Source organism: Microcaecilia unicolor, chromosome 10, assembly GCF_901765095.1.
Source record: "Microcaecilia unicolor chromosome 10, aMicUni1.1, whole genome shotgun sequence".
NCBI lineage: Eukaryota > Metazoa > Chordata > Amphibia > Gymnophiona > Siphonopidae > Microcaecilia > Microcaecilia unicolor.
Window position 1 is genome coordinate 73,965,125 of NC_044040.1, and position 12,177 is coordinate 73,977,301.

The window sequence follows — 12,177 nt, forward strand, 5'->3', positions numbered from 1 at the left end:
TTGAATCCTTTTGCTATCTGGAGTTGGTTTTGGATATTGCTCTCTCATTTCACTTCCAGATTTCTAAAGTACTTAAATTTGTTTTTTGCCATTATGCCATTGCACCTCCTACGAGGTTCTTCTTTGTAACTTTTCTTTGCATACCCTTATTCATGCATTTTAAATCTAATGCCTGGATTATTGTAATAATACTTATGAGGGTATCACTAAACATTGGTTAAAGAGGTTGCAAACACTGCAGAACACAGATGCCAGGTTTCTCTGTAATGTACGATGATATGACCATATTTCTCCTTTGCTCCAGGCCATGCGTTTTTAATCCAATGTCTGGATTATTCTAATATTACTTATGAGGGTATCACTAAACATTGGCTAAAGAGGTTACAAACATTGCAGAACACAGATGTACAATGATATGACCATGTTTCTTTTTTGCTCCAGACTTTACACTGGTTACCTGCTCAATTCCATATTGTATTTAAGATTTTATGCTTAACTCATAAAGCAATTCATAAAAGTGCATATGACTATTTATCCAGGCTCATTTGTTTGTACACACCTAAATGCAGATTCTTAATCATCTTGTACTCCCATCCCCTTCCTGTGTCCATCTTGAGTCAATTCATCATTCTGCATTTTTTTTGACTCCTAAGCTTAAGAATGATCTTTCCCCTGGTACTCTGTTAAGAACTTTCATTTACAAAATTTAAGATGCTTCTAAAAACTCACCTTTTTCAGCAGGGTGCCTGGTTCTGATGATTAGTCATTTTGCCTGACGAGAAACTTTTTTTCACCTATTTCTTCTAGAGAATGTATGGCTTTTTCTTTTCCTTTTAATTATACTGGCATTCCTTTTCTCCTTAATATTTTCATTTTAGGGAGGCAAGATGGCGTCCGAGTAGGAGGTGAGAGAAGCAGCTCCACCGATTCACTTTCTTTTTCCTGCTTACCTCAATTTCCTTATTGAAATTTATGCCTAAAAGAAGGGGCAGACAGAGGGTTTCCCCAGCACCCTCAATGCAATCTCATCTGGGTCCGATGGATCGCTTCACCACCCGAGCAGGAACAGGGCAGAACGCTTTGCTGCAGGGAGGGACGGTGAGAGGTGAACCGCTCTCCCCGCTAGAAGGAGACATCACATTGAGCCCTGAAATGCGGAGTCCTCCTGTTATGCCGGCAACGCTGCAAAGTGGATGTCCCAGATCGTTAAGACCCGAAGTGGGGGAAACTGATCTGGGAGCAGGGGCAGACATTAGCAGTAGAGTGCTGAGTCCAACGCCACAGGAATGTGACGCTGTGAATGTCACAGGAGGTGAAGGAATTGCAGCAGAGGGGAGACAGCCTGAGCCTAGGGGAGAGATTCAGGAAGTGAATCTGCTACAAACAAAGGTTCTAACGACAGAAAAGCCAGAAGTAATTACCTTGGGAAACATATGCAATGCCCTGGTGAGTCTGGAAAACTCTTTTATTCAAAAAATTACCTCTGCTTTAAAGCCAATTCAAACCTTTTCTGATAAAATTGAAGTAATGGAAAAACAAATACAACAAACTAAAGTGTTTGAACAGTCTATTAAAACAGAAACTGACAAGATCAGAGATGGCCAAGTGGCACTAATGAAAGAAAATTTACTTTTGCAAAGAAAAATAGAAAATCTAGAAAATAAACAACGGATGAAAACTCTAAGACTTATAAATTTTCCTAAAGTGCCATCAGTGGCTCCATTGTTAACCTTTAAGAGATACCTCACGGAAATCTTGAAAATATCTGATCAATTATATCCACCGATCTCAAGGATTTACTATTTAGCGCCTTATATTAAGCAATCTACAGATCAAGTGTTAACAGCAGGATCAGAAATACCATTTGAGGAGTTAAATTTAAACCTTTCTCAAACAATAGAAAATGAACTATTAGGCGTACAAGCAGCTACCTTGATAGTGGACTTTGTGTTACAGCCTGACCGAGATTGGATCTTAAAGACCTTTTTTTCTCACCGAGAGGATATGTTTCTTAATTGTAAAGTTAAAATATTTCCAGATGTATCTAAACAGACACAGAAAAGGCGTCAATCCTTTTTGAAATTGCGTACTCGTGTCCTCCAATTAGGAGGAATCTTCTGGTTAAATTTTCCTTGTAAATGCGTGATAAAATTGCAATCTGTTAAATATGTTTTCTATGAGAGCGAACATTTACAGGCCTTTTTGGACTCTAAACAAGGCCTGGCTGTATCCTCACCGTTAGCAAACCCCTTGATATCTACTCCGTAAGAATTATAAGCACGGGTGGTATACCCCTACTATTTTCCTGGTATTAAGTATTATAACTTTGAATTGTGTCTTGCCTTTATTGTGGACTTGAGATGTATATGTCATTGGAAAAGAAAAAAAAAATGTAGTTATTTGTGAAATTTTTGAGTTATAACAGTTGACATTATTCTTTCTGTACAAGATTGTTTCTTGTGAATTATTTTGAAATTAATAAATATTTAAAAAAAATATATATATATTTTCATTTTAGATTGTAAACCGCTTTGACCTACCAACTTAGTAAAGGCAGCATAGCAAGTCTCAAACAAACATAACACAAGCAGTATCTTCCAACTGGCCAATGATCTATGCTGCCTGTCAAAAAGAGATGAGCACATTGTAAACCTATAACACATTATTTAGGTGATAATTTCTACTACTTATATTGTTTTATACTATAGAGAAGAGATTTTCTTTCACAGGGATTTAGCCAGTTAACTATGGAATTATTGTTGATAGATCCCAAGATGAAAACCTTACTCCTCTCGAATTCCGAAACAAGAAAACTAGATTTAACAGTGGCAAAAATGGGCAGTTCCAGTGATAGATGTGGTAGCTGATAGAAAATACACAAATAAAATTTGACTTTCAAACACACACATGCATTTTCCTCTTGCACTTATTTCATGTGAAAGGCCCTTATAAAGTAGGGCAGTTAATTTATGAATAGCAAATGGTTAACTAGATATGCTTGTGATATTAACTAGTAGTTAATTAGATTATGTTTAATTAATTTTTATAACACTAGCAAAATAAACCATATGTTCTTCAACGATTACCTTAAAATCTTCAGATAAGCCATTGCTCTGTTTGCTGGTAGAAGAGCATTGGTGCCATCTGCTGCCATACCACGTGAATAGCATTCTATGGCTGCTTCATATTTTCCTTCTTTAAAATACCCATTGCCCTAGTACAATGCAGAAAATATATATGTTACCTATGGTCCTTCTTACACCACAATCATCATTTAACAGATGGCCTGCTAATCTGAAAAGTAATTTAAACAAAGAAAAAATAAGATAAAAACTGCAACTGCTCTTAACAATATAGTTTTTATTAAACACTGCTCCTAATCATAAATATCAGCAGCATATCAATTCATACTCATCTTAAGACCCTTCTCCTAGACAACAGGGCTCACTCCATTAATGTGTGGCCATTTTCCCCTCCCCCAGCAACCCCCACACATCCATTTTGCAAGGCATCTATAAGAAATTCAGTCATGGAAAAAAAAATTACCAAGTCTTTCTCTGTAATAGCTTTCTGCTTAAGTTGCTGTTCTTCAATGTTCTTTTTCTCTTCTGCAGTTAGTTCTGGATCTCTAACTGTTTCTTCAGGTTCCTTTTCCTGCAAGACTTCTTTTGATAAGGCCTAACACATTTGAAAATATTATTATTGAAATAAAACAGAAATTTTATTTAATAAAAGAAAAATAACAGAATATTTAGTATCCCTTTCATTACATTTTGAATTTTATGCATTCTTTGATTACAACATATTTTAAAAACATTGGGGCCGATATTCAGGCCACAGGAGGCTAGCCAACTCCTGCAGTCGGCGGCAAACCCGGAAATTCAATGCCAGGCCGTATCCGGTGACTAGCATTGAATTTCTGGGGATTTGTTTGGGCCACTAAGATTATAGACAATTAAGCTGATATTCATCGGTGGACCAACTAAGTTATAGCTGCTAAAGATAGACCTGCTATTTGGTCCCATTCCAGAACTTGTGGATTTGTGTCCGTCAAGAAGCAGATGGAGACAGACAGTATACAATTTATCTCAATTCAATATTTTGATAACAAAGCAGTGGAATCCTCATTACATATCCTCCTTCTATATTTATAATACAGTGGAACCCCGTTATAATGCACCCTGAAATAAGGCGAATCCGCTTATAACGTGATCATATCTTGTCTTCCTTTTTTAACCTACATTTCTTCAGTCGGCAATGCCCTTTCCCCACACTTGCTTAAAAACTAGCCAATTTGACACCGATAGATATGCTGAAGAAATATATTACAGAAAATCTGCAAGTTCCTAAAGAATCTATTCCACTTATTACTAGAGCCCATTATGTATATTGGCGAGGCATTCCATCTCGGGAAGCAAAGTTTGATCAATCAGCAGACACTTTTGACCTAACAATTATTTTTAGAAGCGTTTGGCCATGTGGTATGTACTGCCACTTTGATTGCTTCCTTTACCTTGGAGCCAGATCGTAACTGGCTCCTTAGATTGAATTTTCGTTATAAAGATACTGAGTTTCTGAGTTATAAAGTTCAAATATTTCCTGACTTGTTCAAGGCCATACAGCTCAAGAGAAGCACTTTTTTTTAGTCATGAAACCTGCTCCTGGCACTGGGGGGAATGTTTCCCCTCCAATTTCCATGTAAATGTTTGGTTAAGTGTCAGTCTAAGACATATGTTTTTCTAGATCCAAATCAGTTTAAGAATTTCCTAGCAGCAAGGAAACTCCTCAAACCATTTTGGTTTGCACTCCCTCCTCTAATCCAGTTTGAATTGGATATAAAATAATAGCCACTCTACGATATTAAAAAATTTCCTGAACTTTCCTGATAATACCAGTTTATGTTCTCCTGCTAACTGGAGTATTTTCTATTTCCTCTTCCCCCTTTGTGCTTCTTATTTTTCTTATATCCTAAGTATATTGATGAATGACTCCTTAATTTGTCTAGTTAATTTCTAACTGCCGCCCTGTTTCTAACTTGCAATATGTGGCAAAGGTTGCAGAAAAACTTGTTGCTGCTCAATTATTTGACTTAATGGAAAAATAAAAATAATCAAGGCCCTTCTTCCAAAACAACCTATTTTTCATATACATCATTCTCCAAAACACATTTTTATTGGCCTTGCAGATTACATTAACATGAATTTAGATATAGGCACAAATATTCTAGTTTCTCTGGACCTATCCACCACCTTTAACCTAGTTAACCATACCATCCTGCTTCAGCAACTTTCTGACTTCCATATCTCCAGTATTGTCTTTTCTTCTACCATTTGTGTAGAGGAGATATAGAAATCAAATAAATAGAGAAGTGGTTCTGTCTGTCTATTCTGGCTAATGACCCTCACAACTCTATTCTGGATCTGAGGTAAGCTATTTAAAGATTTATTTCATAGACCTAGATATACAGTGCTTTAAAAATCAAGATGGGCCAGAACCACTGCCTGCAACACCTGCCTCAGTTCTGAAAGTTTATAAGGCTGAATCATATCTTAGATTTAGAAAAGATTTCAGCACCACCAAGACAACTTGATCCTACGGAAGCAAAGATAAATCAACAAGCACTTCAGCATCCGAACCGTCATAAACAAAGAGTAATGTTCTCAAACAAATCTTTAGGTAATCTACTTTCCAGGTGTTCTTAACCATTGTGCCCACACTCTCAACGGGTGCAGGAAGAAGTCAAACTGGGTGCAGAGAAGGGTCTTGAAATCTGAGGTAATTTATTGAAACTTTCTAGACAGAGTGAAGACATTTATGACAGTTTTCAAAGGAATTTGCCCAGGTAACTTAACAGTTAGCTGGGTAAATTTCTCATGTTGAAAACTTCAGTTAGTATTCACACAGTTATTCAACAACCTAATGTACAATTCATGTAGCATTGTATCTTTAAGTGTGACTTCTTTGATATCATAGTAACATAGTAAGTGACGGCAGATAAAGACCTAAATGGTCCATCCAGTCTGGCCAACAGTCACATTCATTATCAATTCAAGATTTAAATCACAATGAATGTGACATTATATACGTGGAAAACAAAAAGGAGGAGGAAAACCCCTCACATGCAACAAAAGCAATGGACAAAAAAGTGAGGACAGCTCAAAGACGAAATCAGGAAGTCTTTAATAACAGCAGCTAAAAAAACGACCCGACACGGTTGTGTTTCGGCAACAATGCCTGCATCAGGGGTCTATTGAATCTACATAGAAAGCAGAATAGCTAATTAAATAAATGAAAGTGTCATGCATAAAATCGACTTTTACACTAAACACATTCATAAGTGTCAAAATGTTGCATATACCAAATTGTGTAAAGGTTATAAAAAGATAAAAACAGAAATCCGAACAAGCAGATGTAGCTAAAGAAACTGAAATGTATAAGTTAGTGACATATGTAGCTGTCTGTAGTCTCTAGTGGATCTATGGTTTAGGAAGGGAGTGTGAGATTCTCATTGATTAGTTAAAGGGGTGTGGGAACCAATAAATATTAAGAACCCCTGGTTTACAGAAATGAATAACTGAATATCATCCTCTTAGCTGTTATACGTAATTCAACCCACAGCTCTAAGCGGCTAAAAACTGCTGACTGCCACAAGCTGAATAGCTACCCCATTACTGCTATTGCTTATTCTTATTTCCTCTCGTGATACTAAAGAAATCAAAAAACATGAAAATTAGCTTAAGGCTCATGTGCTTTCTGAATATAGTAGAGAAATCCAATTTACTTACATCAAAAGAAAATAGGCTAAATAATTACCTGAGAAATTTTCTTGAGTTCATGCTTTGCTTCAAAGTTGCTTGGATCCAACTCTAACACTTTTTCATAATCTAAACATCAAACAAAAAAAATAATACACTAATACACACACACACACCATCTTGAATACAATAGATCATTTTAGAGTCTTAGTGCAGATGCTAGATTTTTTTTAAAGTGATTAAGAAGCATAGGTAACTGAATTTGCACCTTAATACATCATGGAAGATCAGCAGCAAATTGCCCTGAAACAGGTCTGCATCTTCATTCCAATATGAAACAATGAATAGTTAGATGAAAAATTTGAAAACTGACCCATGTGGGCTATCTACTTGTAAAACTTGTATAATGTCTTTATCAAACTCATAAGGGTGCAAGACAGCTTCATCATGCTGAAATCTTACCACCTGTCAGAACCAGGGAAAAAATTAACTCCATAAATTTAAGGCATTTGTCGATTTTAGAAGTATTCCGAGAAGTTCATATGCCAAACTAGTACTAAAATATAAATAAACTGTTTAACTACTAGCTTGTGATCTACTTGGAGGTCAATATTTAAAAAGTTAAAAGGACAAGTTTGCCCAATTAGCCTTTTCTGACTAACTCACTATTTTGGATTGATTCTTTTCTGAATAATTAACCTTTTGGCCTGCTCATAGTGGTCTGCTATCTATTATGTTTGGATTGCTCGGGCATTGTATTACATTAGTTAAATGCTTTATTTGCAGCTGGATCTTTAAAAACAACCAAAAAATGTTGCTAACATTCTCCCTCTCTCTTGGCTCCTTTCTACACTACATTTTCTAGAAAATTTGTGAATTGGTTCTTAGACCAGTTCTTTTTTTACGTGATATCGCAAAAGGGTTGCCTGGTAAGGTTTTCCTCTTTAAAGGATATACCAAAATATGGACTTGGATAGACAATCCTGATGGAGTGATCTAGTGAAGCTTGAAGAGTGGCCCAGAATTTAGCTGTTAAGATTTAATGCTGCTAAAAAATGTAGAGTCATGCAAAAACCAGAGGGAGAGGTATAGGGCCAGTACTTCTGTGAATGAAAGAAGAGTAAGACTGGGGGGGGGGGGGGGTGATCATATATGATAAGCTCATTGTGGCCAAACAGGTAGAAAATGGCAACACCAAAACCCAGAAGGATGATTGGGTGCAAAGGGAAGAAATGGCCAGAAGGAAAAAGGAGGTGATTGTGTTTCTGTATAAGTCTTTAGTGAGCTATCATTTAAAGTACTGTGTACAGTTCTGGAGATCTTACTTTCAAAACAATATAAGCAGGATGGAGTTGGTCCTTAAGGCAGCAACTAATATGGTCAATGCTCTTCATCATAAAGTACATGAGAACAGACTTACAGATTTCAATATGTATACTTTGAAAGAAAGGTGGGAGAGAGGAGATATGACAGAGACATTTAAATACCTATGTGGCATAAAGGCACAGGAGACAAATCTATCAATTAAAAAGGAGGCTGTGGAATGATGGGGCATTGGATGAAGATGAAAGGGGATAGACTCTGGAGTAATCTAAGGAAATGCTTCTTTATGAAAAGGATGTTGGGATGTGTGGAACAGCCTCTCAGTGGAGGTAGTGGAGATGAAGTCTGAATCTGAATTTAAAAATGCATGGCACAAGTATGTGGGATCTCTAAGGAAGAAGAAGAAATAGTAGACGGGGTAGGTCATATGTTCTTTACCGTCATCCTTTTCAATGTTTCTATTTAGGCTGTATCTGCACAGTCTTGGCATATCCAGGTAAGTTGTACTGGTAATTTTACGACAGGTGGGCAGGTATTCATCAGCTCATTGTTACTTTGCTTGCTTTGTTTGGCTAGTGCTGAATACTTCCATTAAGCAGAGAAAGCGAAACAGTGCTTTAGGAACGTCGCTAGTGCTACCTCTTTCATGCATGTAAATTTTCTGAGTGCTATGACTTATCCACACAAAATTTAGCCAGTCAGCAAGGAAAATTTAAGCCATGAAGATCTGTCCAACTAACTCTTAAAAATTTAGCCAGACAATCCTTTGGAATAGGTTCATACAGTTGCTCCATATAAGTAGTTCATACAAAAGGAATGGCAACTAGTTTACAATGCAAACTATATTATGGAAACATCCAAATGTCAATATAAAGGGGGGGGGGGGGGGAGATGCACACCTGCCATATACTGTCATTCTCACCCCCAATCATTTGTTTAGGGGATCGGAAGAGGGTGATAGAATACGTGCCAAGTGCATTTCTGCCCTAATGAATGCAGGGCACCCACCACAAGGCAGCTCTCATTTATTCTCCTGACGCCACACCACTCCAGTGCAGATCCTTCAAACTCAATACTGCTTCGCCTGCAGGCCTCTAACAATCCCCCTTTGACTCCCTTCCTCCACACCTTTGCCCACTCATTCTCTTCCTTAACTGCTCCTCCCCTGCTGTGTAGCCCTCTTTCTCTTCCATGTGGCACCGATTCTACAACCCCGGCTCCAAACAGGAGAAATAAATGTAATCTTCTCCCAAGTCTTGATCGCCATGGAAATTGTTTTCATTAACTCCCAAACCCCAACTGGGGTGTTTCTCTCTACTTTGTTATTTTTCCAGAAAGGCAAATGGGTAGTGTTACCCATAGAGGCTCTGCCATGATACTGTAGCTCTGGTGTGACTTGCAACCAGGGTTTGCTAGATCTTCTTATAGTATTCTCCATCAACTCAATATAGTGGCTGCTTCCTCCAGTCATTTTGTATGGGAGTCTTTTGGCCTTATTTCGTACATTTACTTGTAACCAAGCAAAACTCACCAGAGCTGAGTAGATAAGTACATTCATGAAAGCCTATAGGTGCTGGTGATAAGAGAAACAACTGTACTGAGATATAGTCTTTATACTGTAAACTAGAAAAGTTAAAATTGGTCAATAAACCTTTTATGCGTTTTTTCAAAATAAGTTCAAAGACTAACCTTCTTTTGCTCCTTCAAGATTGGATAATGCAAACCTTGCAGCTCCTCTTCTAGCATAAGCTTTGCTATAATTTCTGTTGAGTGCAATAGCTAAATTACAGTCAGATTCAGAAACAGAAAACCTAAAAAAAAAAAAAAAAAAGCAAACACCACCCTTTAATGGTTTTCAAAAACAAAATTAAACAGTTTAAGTGTGTGCTGATGAGGATTTATTATAAATATGAAGAAATACTAAAACTGGATTAAGGGGGTATGTTTTGGGCAGGACTAGGGAGGGCCCAAAATATGATAGCCAACTCAGATCATAGAAGGGGAAGGGACAGGAGAACAGGGAATCAAGATGGCATCCTGAACAGACACCCAGGATGGGCTACTCCTTACCTTTGTTTTTTAACGGCTGCTCTACATCTACTTTCCTGGTCTTTGACTATTGTCTTTAAAAGTAGTATTCCTACTGCGCCAGATTACATTAGCCGCTTGATTATTTCTTACACCCTCTCTCAGAACCCTCTCATCTGCATCCCTCTCGCTAATTCACCTAGATACCATCCATGCAACCACAGTTATAAAGGACCAAAGCTCTGGAATTCCCTCCCAGTACAACTACGACTGCAACCCTTCTAAACCCGGTTTAAAAAACTGCTCCCAAGACCTATCTTTTTACCCAGGCTTTTGCAATAGCTCAATCTTCTCTCCCCACCTTCCTCCAATGCTTCCCTTCCTTTCCCGTGTGAACATTTGCTCTCTTCTCTTATTTCCAAACTCCAGCCACTGGTGATGCAACATTTGATTTTAAGCCGCATAGAAACCATACTTGGCTCTTGCAGTATATCAAGTTCTGTGTATAAATAAATATGGTGCAATATTCAGACATTGCTTATAAGTGTGGGTACATTTTACCTACAGACTTGACATCAATTTTCAAAGAGAAATAGTCTTCCTGCATCCATTTTCAAAAAGAAAACATGTGCACACAGTATGTACTTACTACTTGTATAGGTACTTCTCTTGTGTAAACCTATGCATGTGTTTTCAAAATTGCAGATAAGTGCCCACCCTACCCCAATCCTGCTTCTGTATGTGCACAGAGTGCACGTAAGTATTGCTGCGCATCATATAGATTTTGAAAATTCCACCTATATTACTCTATATGCTTCTCACTGCCTCTGGAATACTAAATATCTCTATTTCAAGGCCCTTCAGTTTTCCCAGTTACCATAAAATACTTAAAAAATAATTCTCTATACTCTCTCCTGAAGTGAGCCAGACTTGACTATCTTGGTATGCAAAGAGGAGAGAAGCTCCACCTCTAGCTGTTTCTGGTGAGAAGGTGGATCAAACAACACCCTTGGGGTAGTGATTTGTTGATATATCCAATAAGTACAATAAGTAGCCCTCCCATGACAGGCAAGTTGCCTGGAATGAAGAGTGGTGCACGGGCTACACTCTCTGGATTCACTCAGTAACCTATTCCTATTATGGCCGAGCTCCCATGTGAGGCATAACATTCTATGCTCACGGGTGAGACTTCAAACTCAGTTACTTCATGTAGCGTAGGCAGGTGGAAATGTCTTAAGAGGAAAAAAATATATAGTCTACTCTGGTACCTCCTTGGACATGGAGGGTGGATCTGACGTGGCAAACCTCTGAAGCTGGATACTGTGTTCTTTTACCAGATAAACTACTTCCTTAACCATATCCCTTAGATATACAGTCTACATCAAAGCAAGCATGCGAGCCTACTCTGCACATCTTTTTATAGGCCTGAAGTCTACAATCAAGATTACCTGAAGCACCAGTAGACATCTCAAAAGTATCACAGGTTCAACAGACCAGATGATTTTCACATTACTGAACAGATGAACAAAATCCTCTTCTGAATGGAATGTAAAACACTTAACCTTGAAGATCGAATCAGATACCATGTAGGAAGTATAGGGTTCTGAAAAAACATCCTTCCATAAAGGTCCAAGATAAGCAACAGGTACCCAGCAAATACAAATGATTAAGCCTTAAACTATTTGGCCCTTTTCAGGGTAGATTAAATAAACCATCACAGACTAGTGTGGCAACTGGATTTTGTTTGAATCTTGAAGATAACTAGACAAAATATTTGGTGTCCTCACTCTTATTAGCTCTGCTAGAAAGAAAACAGATACCCATGCTATCTTTTGTATATCCTGTAAGAGTTGTGTAGCACAACTGATTCATTAAAGGCAGCAAGGCACTTGAGACATAGTAATGCTGCATTGAGATCATCCTATAACCAATTCAAAAAGAACTGTTTCAGCCGTTCTCTGGAAAAAAAATGAAAAGGAAAATTTCTCTGGATGAGACAGTTCCAAAGGAGGTCAAGAGAATAAAACTTAGGGGGGCAACTGAGAGAGTAAAAACTGTACATCAGGCGTGG

The 12,177-nt window shown here is 37.8% G+C and overlaps 1 protein-coding gene across 1 annotated transcript in view; it reads right to left on the bottom strand.

Moving 5' to 3' along the window:
• The window catches only part of RPAP3 (RNA polymerase II associated protein 3), a 126,280-nt gene that overhangs the window by 63,646 nt on the left and 50,457 nt on the right, over positions 1-12,177 (bottom strand). Inside the window, 4 exon segments of the mRNA XM_030216402.1 lie at positions 3,087-3,214; positions 3,547-3,678; positions 6,814-6,884; positions 9,768-9,889. Of these exon segments, the coding sequence (XP_030072262.1) occupies positions 3,087-3,214; positions 3,547-3,678; positions 6,814-6,884; positions 9,768-9,889 (453 nt within the window).